Raw genomic sequence first — 14,877 nt, 5'->3', positions numbered from 1 at the left:
GTGAAATGAGTAAACTATCAAATACCCTCTAAAATTTAAAAATTCGTCAAATACCCCAATGAAATTTGGAAATAGGCAAATACTCCCATGAAACTACAAAACATCAATCAAATACCCCCTCATCTGTTAACTCCGATCAAACTAAACATGAATCAAATCTTAATTGAATACCATAAGATTTATTTGATTTTTATAAAAGTCTTGATTGAATATCACAAGATATTTTATCATAATATTTTTTTTTAAATCTTACGAAATCATAATCCAATACACCTCTAAGAAAGCGGCAAACTTCCCTCCGTCTTTTGCTCAACAAAAAAAGAAAATAAAAGAAAAATCTCTTTTTTTTTTTTTTTTTTCCTGAGGATTGGGCTTATAATAAATACTGGTCTTTTTATCATGGGCTGACAAGGAAACTAACGGCAAACAAAAGCTCGGCGAAGTTACAGCTTCTCACAAAATTGGAATTCTGAAAGCACCTATCTCCAGTGGCGAGTATACTGCCGGGCATGCCTGGCACGTGCCTGGGCTGCCCTTCTTATATATTTTTTTTTTTTTTTTTTTTTTTTTTAAATGAAAACAAAAACAGAAAAAGGAAGAGTTAGAATTTGCTTTCTCTTTCTCGATCCCTCTCTCTCAAAATCGCTGTTCCTCTCTCACCCACCGCCACCGGCCGCCGCTCTCAATCCCTCTCTCACTGCTCTCAATCTCTCTCCCTCACCTCGCCGTAACGCCGTTCAATCTTCCGCCGCAGCCGCACCACTGCTCAGCTCACCGCGCCGCACCACACCGCACCGCACTCAGTCTTTCTCTTCGTCTCGTTTCAGGTAAGCAAACTAACATACTGCAATTAATTTTTAACAACCTAACCTTTTCAATCTAGAATCTTTGTTTGATGATTTGGTGTTGTTTTGAATTTTAAATTTATTAAGCTGTTTTGATTGTTAAGTGATTATATAAATAAGCTGTTTTGGTTATATAAATAAGTAGTTTTGGTTGGTTCTGCAATAGTGTTTTTGTTCTAAAATAGTGAGAATGAAGGGTTTTTGTTCTAAAAACTATTTGATTTCATGATGCCTCTTGTTGTAAACTAACTTTGTGATTTTCTACTTTGTGATATTATTGTCATCGTAACTGCAACTAAAACTTTGTTTAATTGTGGACATTTGTGTTGTGTTCACTTTGATGGATCAAAATCACCTTTGTTGATGAAGCACTTTCTTTCTTTTATAAGCTGATGACAAACCTTGTATTCTTGATCTCAGTTTGATCTTATACACAATATTAAATAAGAATAAGATAGTCTTGTGATATTTGTATTCAGTTTGAAATGTAGTCTCGTTGATCAGATATCAGTTTCTTTCTCACAGTTGTTTGTTATGGATTTCTTTCATTAGGGGAAATTACATTATATTATGTTGATTTCATAATTGACCAAGCCTTACAATAGGCATACTACAAGTGTATATTGTGAAGAATATTTTCTTTTGCATAAAAAGAGAAGTACTAATGTAATTTAAATATGTTTTTGAATTGCAGAAACAACTTTGTCTTTTAAATATTATTGTATCTAGAAATTTGGTTGATAAAATTCCCTCCAAAATTTTGCCTAGGCTCTCTAATATTACTGGAATCGCCACTGCCTATCTCGACGACCAGAACAACACCATGCCTACCATCGGTGTAGGGCGAGATCTTCTTTTCGCGGCTCTTGGAAGAACTTACAGTCAGTTTCCACTTTTCGCAACAACCAATCTCTCTGATTTTATTTTCATAATAAATTTTTATTCAAGATTATCACACTTGCATTTCTTTTTTTTTTTTTTTTTTTTTTTCAGCACAAGAGGAATTTGAAGACTTGTGCTTCGATTTTGGGATTGAGCTCGATGATGTTGTAAGTAATTCCCCCCCCCCCCCCCCCCCCCCCCCCCCCCCGTTTTTTTGTTGTCAAATTTGAGCTTCAATTAGTGTTTTTTTAATAGTAATTATCAACATTACCATTAATCCGAGACGAAATCAATAGTCGTTATCTGATGAATACTGTTTGATTGTATATTAGACTACGGAGAAAGCAATTGTGAGAAAAGAGAAGCATTTGGAAGAAGAAGCTGACGAGGATGAAGAAGTTATCTACAAAATTGATATTCCTGCAAATAGGTACTCCCTATGATGATATCTTTGATATGTTTATGTTATGCTCTATGAAGCACAGACACCGGACACGACACGGACACGTCGACACCATATTAAAGAATATGACTCAATTCAATGTAATTATAAGTGTCGTGTCGGTGTCTGACACCGGGAGACGCCTAATCCGAGAAGTGTCAGTGCTTCATAGTTTATGCTGCATATGTGAATCAACAAAATGTGGTTAATTGTGTAAATGTTTTTTTATGTCCACCTTTCTGCTATTAAGCACCGATACAACACAAATACTAACACTGACACTGGACAATACCAACAATAATTTGAATAAATGAAATAATTCAATGTAATCATGTTTTTTACTGAGTCGGACACTGACACGTGTATGACATTTGGACACGCTTAATTTGAGAAGTGTATGTGCTTCATAGCCTTTCAATTCTCATTCATTTGGTTAATGTGGTTTTATGGTTTTATTAACCAAGTATCCGGTCTAGATTTTTATTTTTTAAATAATTTATTCTGATTCTCGTCTTAATTTTCTTCTTTGATTTGGGATTCGTACTCTATGCTGCATTTGAAATAAGGTTTTAGTACATTAATAGAGACTGACAAAAAAAATTAATCAAACTTGATACTCAGTTAAATTTGAATTAATGCAATAATGTTTCTCTATTGTTGTAAAACAAAGTTGAAATACCCATTATGAATGATTTGGCACTTAAAGCACGACATGACACCCTGTTACTGTTTTGAAATCATATATGGAAAAAATGTCATTTTCTTTAAAGAAAAAATGTCTTGCTAAGCTGCTGTTTATTTTTTTGCTTAGATATGACCTACTCTGCCTTGAAGGACTGGCTCAAGCCCTCCGAGTTTTCTGCGGGATCCAGGAAATCCCTACTTACAAATTGGCTGACATTAGTAAGGATGCAATGCTTAAAATGCATGTGAAGCCAGAGGTAATTAATTATGCTGTGAATACACAGTTTTTTAGTACGAGCCTTTTTGAAGTGGAATGTGAATTCTTTCTTTTGCCTCATTGCAGACATCTTTGATTCGTCCCTTTGTTGTATGTGCCGTATTAAGAGGTTTAACTTTTGATAAAGCGAGATACAACAGCTTTATTGATCTACAAGACAAGCTGCACCAAAATATTTGTCGGTAATGTGATTTCAATAGCTTAGCAGATTTCATATGTTTGGTTCATTTTCTGTAAAACAAATCTATCACTAAATTCTGTTTCTACCTTTTTCCCTGTCTCACATTCTCTCTAGACTCTTCAAACTAAAATAGCGTTGTGAATTTAAGTGCTGTCATGTGTTCCCTTTTTCCCATCCTTGTTATTATTTTTATATCATACATAAATTTTCAGAACATAAAAAATTATCCCCATACTCCGTGTTAACTTTGTTTATTATTTCAATATTTTTTATATCCTAATCTCTTGCTTTTCTATCTTTGATGGAACAATGGGAAAACACTTCTTGCCATTGGCTTTTGGATTCTTTTTATTTCCAATTTATGCTGTTTTCTTTCTAAATTAGGTTCCCTTTTTATTCAGCAGTTTTTTTTTATGTCGTTTCTGTGATATCATCACAACACTTTAAGAAAAAAAAAATTCACTTAATTTGTTTTCATTCTTTCCAGGAGAAGAACCCTTGTTGCCATCGGCACTCATGATCTGGATAAATTAGAGGGTCCTTTTACCTATGAGGTTGATTTCTTTCAAACTCTAGATCATTAAATTATATGTTTTTGTGGATAGAAAACTTAACAAATTTAAGATTTTGAAAGACATTTCTGTACTGCTGCTTAATTTGGTGTACTGGTATTTAGGTCCTGGCCCTGTATCTGTATATGATTTTTTAAGGCAATTTAACCAAGAGAGATCTCAATAATTAATTGCCATTTTCTTACTAATTTGATTATACCTGGCTAGGTTATCAGCAAGTGATTTTTCTCATGTTTTTCTTTCAGGCTTTACCACCTTCAAGTATTAACTTTACGCCTCTAAAACAGGTAACTTTTATTTAGGGCATTCATTTCTGTGAAAGCATATTTTTGATATCACATACTATTACTACTACAGCCTCCTTTGATGCAAAATCACATGTTTTGACTTATACTATGCTCAAAGATAAAAATATTTTGTATCCAAAAAAAAAAAACAAGATAAAAATATTTATGGTCTATGAATTTATTAATCATGCTGCAAGTCAAACATTTAATGATTTTCCTCCATCTGTTCTTTGGCATTGTAGGAAAGGAGCTTCAGGGCTGATGAGCTCATGGAGTTCTACAAAGTGAGTTTTTGTATATTGTTCCCTTGCTTTATATATCACATAAGTTGTTATAAACCTAGAACAAGTAGGCTTTTGAGTCATTCAAGTCCACCCAACATGGTGTTCATTTATTCTATTTTTCTGTTTGGACATACTTCCTTTGAGATGTGTCTGAATACTTTTTTGATTTAACTTGACAGTCAGATTTGAAATTGAAGAAATTCTTGCATATAATCGAGGACTCCCCCGTTTATCCTGTTATATATGATAGTAAGAGGTATATAATTTCATTATACCCTCATTTAAATTTGCAAAACTTTGAAATCTTTTAACTCATTATGGTCATTTTGGTAATATTATCACAAGCTTTGTTTGCATATAAGAATATTACGATTATTATCTGTATTTTATTTTAGCGTATGGATTGGAGTGCATGCTAATTTACATTACACTAAACTAATAATAAAATTGAGGATGAATGTTGCAAACTAAAAGTTGGTGTGTAAATGCTCATTATGATTATAATTTAGATTGTTAAAAAATGATCAGGATGTATGAACAAAATTTAATGATAAAATTTTTGGTATGGTAATTAAGAAAATTTTATATTCAAACATGTTTAATGTTTATTACTTCTAAACAAGAAAAAATCATGTCAATGTTTCTAAAATTTTATATACTTAACTCTTAAATATTTTTTTCAGAACAAGTTAAATTTTAACTGAAGTATTAAAGTTCTTAAATTCAGAGTCAAACAAGACCTCTAAAGCTTTGAATTCTCCCCCTTATATTTTTTCTATTTATTGCACTTTCTTGTGAATGGAAAATTGTGGCACTTGGCCTTAAATTTTCACTAATTTGTTGCTTCGTATAGTTATTGATATGCTATGATGTTTTGACAGAACTGTTTTATCTTTACCCCCAATTATCAATGGTGCACATTCAGCCATCACTTTGGAGACAAAGAATGTATTCATTGAATGCACTGCAACTGATCTGACAAAGGCGAAAGTTGTTTTAAATACAATGGTAGAGCATTGAATTTTGCTGACTTTTATGTTTGCATTTTCTTGGTGTTACAATGTTTTGGATTATGACAGACTATTCTGTTTTCTTAGGTAACAGCCTTCGCGGAATATTGTGAAAATAAGTTTGTCATTGAACCTGTTGAAGTGATTTCTTCTGATGGAAAATCTCACATATACCCTGATTTATCTGTCCACACTATGGAAGTTCCTCTATCATACATTAATGGACGGATTGGAATATCGTTGGAGGCAGAAGAGGTAATTATTTCCCATATCTTGCTAATGCAAAACTTAAGGAGAAGCGTTCCTTCATGTTGACTGGTTGTAAGCTTTCTATCGTCATTAATTAGGCTCGAGGCATCCATTGATCTTTTCCTTTACAAATTATGTTTTTACAATGGGTGATTATGCTTATATTTAAACGTTGAGGTATTTGTTGGATAATCGCTAGTGAGTTATGGCTCTAGAGTATTATTTATTTATTTATTTTGGGTTTTATACACAGTAGTGTGTATCACTTTTCTTTATGCGATTAATTTTTCTTTCTGCATTTCTTATTAGACAGTCATTTTTAGGCTATGTTTGGATTGATGGAATGAGATGGAATGGAATGGAAAGAGATGGAATAGAATAATGTTCCATTGTTTGGATTTGTAAAATAATAATGGAATGAAATGGAATAGGATAGAATGGATTCCATCACATACCACCACTTACCTTCAATTTTGTTCCTCTCCTTTCTAAAATATATCCAAACAATGGAATGGAAGATTTATTCCATTCCGCTCCATTCTATTCCACTCCACCCTTTTCTGTCCGTTCCATTCCATTATATTCCATCAATAGGAAAAAATAAATAAATTAAAAAACGGTTTTCTGCTGTTGTTCTTTCCAGATTTTAATTTACAGCTTGAATTTTTTGACATGTCAATTTATCTCTTGGACTAAAGGTCTGCATGTCTATAAACAATCGAGAAATTTTATTTTTAAGATTTGTACATATTACAGGTTGACTATGTATTCTTTTGTTTGGTCGTTTTACTTCTATGGTTGAGTTCTTCAGATGTTCATGTCATTTATTACCTTAAGTTTTATTTTGTTTGGCTTTTATGTGCAGTGTATTGTCTCTAATGTAGGATCCAATGCTCATGTTTTCTGATAGAAACTGAATGGATATTGTCATTCTCGTTTCTTAATTTTTCCCAATTTCTTCAGGTTACCAAGCTCTTATACCGGATGCAATTGTATGCCAAGCAATCTACATCTGACAATAAACAGTCCAACATAATTGTATCGGTACCTCCTACTAGAAGTGATGTTCTTCATCCATGTGATGTTTCGGAGGTACTGGCAGTGATAAGCTTGATGATTCATGGATACACATATTGGACCTATTACATATATGTTTGACTGACAAGGCATCCCTCTTTTGGTTCTGTTATCTGCAGGATGTTGCAATAGCTTATGGATTCAATGCAATTATGGATCAAGCAATAGTCGATAATAACGGGTCAAATAGATTAGCAGCTTCCTTGACACTACTTCCTCTTAATGAGATGAGTGATCTAATCAGAAAAGAGGTATAGAATAAAAATATAGATCCTGTGACTCCTTTGATTGGATCTGATTGAAGTATGGCTCCTTTTGATTTTCCTTAAAATATGGCAATCAGTTTGTGTCTGTTAAAAGTTAAAACTAATGCAACAGAATAAATTACTACATGAATATTCTTGAATGATATTGTTAATATTTGACGTACCTAGTTACCTGAATCCTTTTATTCCCAAATTCTTCAGGTTGCAATGGTTGGGTTCACAGAGGTGTTAACATTCATACTCTGCTCTAAGAAAGAAAACTTTTCCATGCTAAACCGCAAAGATGATAAATCCAAAGCGGTTATCATTGGAAACCCCAGGTCTTCAGACTTCGAGGTTCATACACTTCAACTCTTTTAATTGCAATGACAACATAATATCTTCTTAAAATGGTTCTTTTAAGTATTGATCTTTTTGCATTATTCTCCGAGGTGGTTATTCCAGTTGCTGCACAAATTACTAATAGTATTCACTGTTTATTTTCATAGCTCTTTGGATAGCTTTTATTTTTATTATTTTGTTTTCTATAATGTTTGATTTGGTGGAGTTCCTCGTTATTTATTTTCATGATCTGTTGTATACAGTATACACATGCAATAGAAGTCCCCCCCCCCCCTCCTAAGAAACACTGTTAATGCTAATTTTTACCAAAAAATAGAAACCTCTATATTTATAGTTTTCCTGCTGCATGTGTTATGCTCCCACTTTCCTGTATTGGATGGACTAATATCTGAAGTTTACAATCTCGATCAAGCACTTGTATTTTATCTGCAGTGTGCTCATTTATGTTGACCTGGCATATTGTTGGGCCCACTACGTTGACGATGTTTATTGCTTTAACCTTCCCATGTTGCTGAGCACCTAAGATACAGTCCATCCTATCTGTTGATAATCTAATCTGTTCCGTTGCTTAATATGCTTTTTGAAAATGTTTTGAGCATATAATTGGATAATTGTATTTGATTGATATAGTGGTTTTTCCCCACAAAAAAGAATTTATCTTTGAACTTTTTAGATTTTTTTCCACTTCAATTTACTTTTTATATATTATATTCAGGCTGTCCGGACTACTCTTATGCCTGGTATTTTGAAAACTGTTGCTCACAACAAGGATCACCCAAAACCCATAAAGGTATTATTTAACTTCCTCAGTTTGGTCATTGAACTTTTTACTATGATCCTATGCAGTAATAGCATTCTATGAAAGTTGGATACTTACATGCACATATTCAGTTTCACTTATACTAAATTGTACGGGATCTTTTGTATTAATTATCTCCGTTCAGTGTAATATTTATTTATGAATCATCTTTTGGAGAAATTAACCTTATTTCTGAAATTGACAATTAAGGCTTAGTCTGGTTTCTTCTTCCAATGAGTTATTTTTTACTAAATTCTTCCAATGAATTGATAATAAATTAACATGTGCAATTAGAAAGATTTAAACTACAGCAAGACAAAATTGATTAACTCTACCTCTGCGTCAGATAATGCAATTTATCATCTCCCCCGCGCTAATATGTTGCAAGCTAATATGAATTTATTTTTGAAACTTTTCGTTCAGATTTTTGAAGTGGGTGATATAGCTATTTTGGATGACAATGATGTTGGTGCAAAAAATCTCCGCCAACTTGCTGCACTACACTGTGGTGCTCATGCAGGATTGGAGGTATATTAATGACTTGATGGCAGTTTATTTGGTTTTTTGCTCTCCGAGTACATCAGTATCTTTACTTGATTATAGATAATTATAGTTAAGGATGAGTGAGCCTAGATTTTTCTTATCCAGAAGTGCTTGGGATTTAACTTACACTTGCTATAATTTAGCAAAAGTGTGATATTTTAAAATAAATACACTACTCACAGTTAGCATATATTTTATCTATATGAGAGAATAATAAAGTGGTTAATTGTACTTAAACTTATAAATGATGATATGCAGATAATTCATGGCTTGGTGGACAAAGTAATGGAAAAGAATGGGATTACCTTTTCACCTGGTGATAAATCAGGAGGGTATTATATTGAGGAGTCAGATGTAAGTGTATATTACTACACAGGATCCATCTGTGTTTTCTTTTGTACTTTGTTTTGTTAGGAACACTTATTCTGCTTCTGACTACTAATTTATGAACTTAACTGCTTATTGAAGGAGCCCGAGTTTTTTGCTCGTAGACAAGCAAGAATTATTTATAAGGGAAAGCAAATAGGGATTTTTGGCATTGTTGATCCGGAGGTACTTTGTGATCACTGAAATTGTGTCTTCTTGGTTTAATATATGGCCAATAGTTTGGTACACAATTTTGCATTCCCTTTTTTTTTTTTTTAAAAATATATATTCTGGTAATTGTATATATTTTCTGGAATTAACTCATACACAGTTGCGTTTTTACGAGTTAAAATGATTAAAAAAGGGGCAATTTGCAGAATGGAAGCTTAAGTATTCCATTTTCCTATTGTATCTCTCTTGGAATAAATGCCTCTGTAAATGTACTTGGAGTCATATACATCTAAAACAAATTATTCTGCCTGTGTATTCTTTTTCAGGTATTAAAAAACTTCGACATTACGGATCCCTGCTCCTTTGTTGAACTCAACATTGAAAGTTTCTTGTAATGATTATTTGAAGCAAATGTGTAAGTATTTCCACTATAAACTATTTCCTATGGTCAGCACAGTTTTATATTTTTTCTTGCTTTTTGCTTTTTTGTATCTTTTACCCCTCTTCCTAATTACTACCTCATCTCCTTGTCAAAATTTTGCTACTGATATTTGACTTGTTTTTAGGTAGCCATTGCCCCCTGGACATTTTGACTGTTACCTGATAGAGGATAATTGTACCTTAAATTATAGAGCTATTGTTGAAGGCAGTTTTTGTCCTTAAAAATCAAGACAGATGGATACTGCTGAGTTTTTTTGCCAATACAGAACTAGAGTAGTCTCGAGCAAACATTTCTCACACTTTATGCAAACATTTCTCACACTTTATGCATGTGTTTATACTATATAGTACTAGTACTTGTTTAAGATTGTTCGATATTTTGTGTTTGATCTATATTTGTTGATGTTAGTGATTTTCTTAGACAAAATGCATCATGCAATCCTTTAAAGTTGTTTAGCTATATCTGCTTAGTCATTTGGTTTTATATTTTTCTCCTACATAGATCATTCAAGTCCCATGATGTGTTTATTGTTGCTCTGTTATGATACAAATTTGGAGACATGCAATAGCTTCGGAACATTTTACATGTGTATGTTATTTTACTAACATGACGTAAATGAGATTGACCACTTAGGGTCTGTTTGGATTGACCTATTTTTGAGCTTATGCGAAATAGCTTACGCAAATAATTATGTTTTTATGCATTATTGTAAGTTTTTCAAGCTAGTTTATGAGAAAACGGCTTATAAAGATACAATTTTTTATGGTAAAACTTTATTTATTTACATAAGCTATTTTCATAAGCTTAAAAATAAGTAGGGACCCTTATTCTATGTGTATCCTCTTCTCATCTGTGTAATTTTGTTTATAAAGTTTTTTTTTTATAAAACCAAAGATGAATTAGTCTACGTGGTAAAGGTTTAGACCGCAGGTTGATTTAAGCATGTGGTTAGATGTTCAATTCCTAGTACTTGTGTATGAAAATAATTTGGTTGATAGAGAGAATACACTTTGTATGCCTGACATATTTCGCAACGTAGTTTAGTCATCGTTAATGATGGTGAATACTTTATCTATTATGGTAAAAAAAAATTATAAATTAAATCAATATTTTGTTAAAAGCATTACTCTCTCTGGTTCTAACTTCTAAATATAATAAAAAAACATCTTTCTAGATTCATTAAATAAAACATGTACTATATGTCATTTTATATTCAAAACCGTAGTAGTATTATAAATTTGGGAGGAGATAAACCATTAAAGTGGCTGATCACGTATTTCAGTGGAGATTAATAATGACAATCAAAGAATCCCACAAGTAACATACTCCTTTCCGTCTCAAAATATAAGAACTTTTTAACCAATGTACGTATGCCAATACATATTTTTGATTACGAATGTCTTTAATTCTCTATTAGTAAAAATTATAGAAATTTGATATTTTAAAAATATACATCGAAACAAATGAAACAAGATCTTATATGATAATATTTACATATACTTTTAGAAAAATAAGGTCAAAACAAGACATATGAATATTGCATTTAGTCAAAGAAGGTCTTATAAAATGGGACGGATGGAGTAATTACCAATATAGTGCTGATACTACAAAGTGCTTTCAAAGAATATATCGGTTTAAGCCATTGAGTGCATATAGTGCATTGCATTTGAAGAAGAGAAGTTTTCACAAGTCACAAAACACGAGATAAACTAAACTGAAAAACCGACAATATCTTTTTATCAACATTAACTTTATGTTTTATTTCTATTTTTGTTATGTTTAACAAGTGCATCGGATGCACTGTTTAATATGACCTTTTTTTTAGTAAAATATCTTTTTCCTATTATAATTCTATAGTTTCACATTTGAATTTTCTTCAGTCTTTCACAAGTTATGCTTTGTTCATAAACACATAATAATTTATTAAACCAATCAAAACTTGTAACAAACTATGAACGTTTTCTTTTAATGAGGTTAATAATGATGAGTTGGTAATACATTTTCCACCTACTATTACACTGCATGCATAGCATGGTGCCAATATGACTATAAATATATTGATGTGTACAAAGTTAATTACATCAAAGATCATTAAACTTTTTATTTGCAATCAATCATGTTGAATATGCCTATGGTTGTGATCTCTGCAACTCTTGTGATCTTCCTATTGTGTTCTTATCCATCAGTTGCTACTACATTACTGAACAAGCTTCAGCTACCATCACCAGTGACAGGACCTGAGTCACCGGCATTCGATAGAAACGGCGGAGGACCGTATGTTAGTTCCTCAGATGGAAGAATTTTTAAATATGTTGGTCCAACTGAAGGTTTCATTGAATATGCTTCAACTTCACCAAACAGGTAAATATATAAATCATTTATTAACTTATACCTTGATTCAAATCCTAATGAGTTGTATATAAGTGCTAATATTTTGGGCTCAGGAATAAGACAGTCTGTGATGGCCTTGCTGATTTCTCAGCAGCACAAGCAACATGTGGGAGGCCTTTAGGATTGGGGTTCAATCATCAGACAGGCGATTTGTATGTAGCTGATGCTTATTTTGGACTTGTCAAGATTGGTCCTTATGGAGGCAATGTAACTCAATTAGTTGGACCTGCACAAGGCAATTCTAATAGGTTTGCTGATGGTTTGGATGTAGTTCCTTACACTGGAGTCGTTTATTTTACCGAAGCTAGCGCTAACTTCCAGCTCAAGTAAGCATAATTCTTTCGACTTAATTACAATGTTTTCTTTTGCACCTAAATGCCAATTTTACTGCATTACAGTAATAAATGTGCATGTCACTTGATTTTTGTAGAGATTTCGAGACACCGGTAAATAGCGTAGATAAATCAGGAAGCCTACTGAAATATGATCCGAGCACTAATGAAACGACAGTGTTGCTAAGTAATCTTGCAGTGCCATCTGGTGTGGCAGTAAGTAGAGATGGCTCATTTCTACTTGTTAGTGAATATCTAGCAAACAGAATTCAGAGAGTATGGCGGAAAGGACCAAATGCAAATTCATCAGAACTATTCATGCTGCTTGCTGGAAGACCAGATAACATCAAGAGGAATTCAATAGGAGATTTTTGGATTTCAGTGAATAGTTTTATAGGGTCGCCAAGATCTCCACGACGTGCGATTTTTCCTGGGGGATTTAGAGTGACTGAGGATGGTTTAATTTTACAGAAAGTGTCTCTTGCATTGCATCTGAGTATGGTACTGAAGCAGCTAGTGAGATTCAAGAGTACAATGGAACACTCTAGAGTTTTTTACTCACATGTATCTTTGTATTGCTATGGAAAAAATAATACATAGCTCTGTGCGCGCCTCAACCTAATTCTTACTCGAGCGGATCAGTGAGAATTAAATAAACAAATAATTGATCATATTATATATGTGACGATGCTATTGCTATCCACCTCCCTTGTGATGCTATATCTAGTTGATATGGTGCAAATGTACGGCTTTATCGCGTAGTAAAATTATCAATTTATGTAGACTTGTTGAGTACTAAATATATTTTTTATGGTGCTTAGCTAAAAACAATATCTTGGAAGATTTAATATGGTTATGTTTGAGAAAAGATTTAATATAAATAAATATCTTAGAATTACGGGTTCATCACAAGAATACATTCAAATTTCAAATCTTTCATTTGCTATGGAAATTCTATTTAAAAACAAATCTAGATGTCAAATAAATTAAATGTACGTAGCTCATGTCTCCTCTCGAGTATGTCGACAACCACATGAGTGTGTTTTAAACCATTATGGTCTCTTATTCTCATGCATGCAAATATTAATTACTTTTAAATTATAAATATATATAGCTCACATTAGGACTAACAAGCCACCAACAAATTATTTGAGTTAACCTTAACCATAAATCTCCAAAAAAATTGACTCATGGTCATGGCTACATTCAATACCATTAACTTATTATCAATAGTATTGACATGTTTTGCCTTGTTGGTCCAAATTGGAATTTCATCTAATGTGCAAGCACCAAGTCCATCATCAACAAGGTATCAAAATTATTTGAAAAATTGTGCAAAAAAGGTATATCCACCATGTGGTGAAGAGATTACCTTAAGTATATTTGTTGGTGATCAAACAGCTAGTAATGAATGTTGTTTTAATCTTGTGAATGAGGTTGGAAAACAATGTCATGATGACATGACTAAATTTATTTTGGCATCTAAACCACATAAGGAGAACAGTTTAATGTGGCAAAGGAGTGGAAAAGTTTGGGATAATTGTGTTTCTTCTTTACTAAGCATACCTCCATCAGAATCAGTAGAGCCTGATGTATTTAACTTTAACTCTGTAGATCCCACTGTATTTAACTTTAACTAAGTATTTTGTGCTTCATATATCTAATGTAATAAAATTGGGACTACAAGTGTTGGAATAATGTTTGGAATATCTATTATATTAAAATTTTGTTTATTTATCCTAATATATATATCACAACAATAACCATATCATGAGCTCTAAATAGTTATTTTGGTCTTCACATATGATCTTTGTGTTTAAAGTTTAATAGAATAATCTTTAACAACATGCTTGTAATACGTAACAAGAACATATTTGAAAACAAAAGAAAAGATGTTTATGTAACATATAAAAAACACTTACATAAAAAATAAACGGATATAAGAAATTAGCACAAAAGTTTTTATGCAAGGTAAAAAAAAATACTGAGTAAATTTTTTAGGCAGGAAAAAAATAATACTGTGTATATGTAACAAAAAGATTTGAAAAAAAAAAGTTTAGAACATACAAAATAGGATAGTTTTGGTATTTTAAAATAATTATGAGGATAATTATGTTAATATAATTAAAATCATAATAACAAATATTCTTTCCCCTCCCCTCCCCTCCAAATCCCCCCAAATGGGGGGAAGCAAAAATTGGGATTTGGAGGGATTTTGCTCATCTCATCTCCCCTCCCATCCTAAAAATTGAACCAAACACAATTAATTTAAAATATTCCATTACCTCCCCTCCAAAACCCCCGAACCAAATAGACCATAAGTAGAGTGTTCGGGGTTCGAACCCCGACTCTTGCACATATATGATACGAAAATCTTTAATGGTCAAATAGTGAACAATACATCATGAGCTTGACACTGAATTGAAATTTGGACC

At 32.5% G+C, this 14,877-nt stretch overlaps 1 protein-coding gene and 1 pseudogene across 4 annotated transcripts; both read left to right on the top strand.

Annotated features, from left to right (window-relative positions):
* Window positions 1-385: 385 nt before the first annotated feature.
* On the top strand, window positions 386-10,202 carry LOC123923827 (phenylalanine--tRNA ligase beta subunit, cytoplasmic-like). Of its 4 annotated transcripts, none has more exons than XM_045976568.1 (21): window positions 386-478; window positions 1,643-1,726; window positions 1,839-1,894; window positions 2,060-2,157; window positions 2,981-3,110; window positions 3,197-3,312; window positions 3,799-3,865; window positions 4,129-4,170; window positions 4,413-4,454; window positions 4,634-4,710; window positions 5,336-5,462; window positions 5,552-5,719; window positions 6,677-6,805; window positions 6,910-7,041; window positions 7,258-7,392; window positions 8,114-8,188; window positions 8,621-8,725; window positions 8,999-9,094; window positions 9,209-9,292; window positions 9,604-9,692; window positions 9,844-10,202. In XM_045976568.1, exons 2-20 carry the CDS (start codon window positions 1,669-1,671, stop codon window positions 9,670-9,672), a joined length of 1,806 nt encoding a protein of 601 aa, XP_045832524.1. In that variant the 5' UTR covers window positions 386-478; window positions 1,643-1,668; the 3' UTR covers window positions 9,673-9,692; window positions 9,844-10,202. The 4 variants fall into 4 exon arrangements, with proteins under 4 accessions (XP_045832524.1, XP_045832521.1, XP_045832522.1 ...); XM_045976565.1 differs by having other exon boundaries at window positions 415-827; window positions 1,614-1,726; XM_045976566.1 differs by having other exon boundaries at window positions 430-827; window positions 1,614-1,726; window positions 9,848-10,202.
* Window positions 10,203-11,662: 1,460 nt separating this feature from the next.
* On the top strand, window positions 11,663-13,005 carry LOC123923828 (annotated as a pseudogene).
* The last annotated feature ends 1,872 nt before the right edge of the window (window positions 13,006-14,877 follow it).

This window comes from Trifolium pratense, linkage group LG4, assembly GCF_020283565.1.
Source record: "Trifolium pratense cultivar HEN17-A07 linkage group LG4, ARS_RC_1.1, whole genome shotgun sequence".
NCBI lineage: Eukaryota > Viridiplantae > Streptophyta > Magnoliopsida > Fabales > Fabaceae > Trifolium > Trifolium pratense.
The sequence above is the reverse complement of the archived record's forward strand: the minus strand, read 5'-3'. Positions and strand labels throughout refer to the sequence as shown.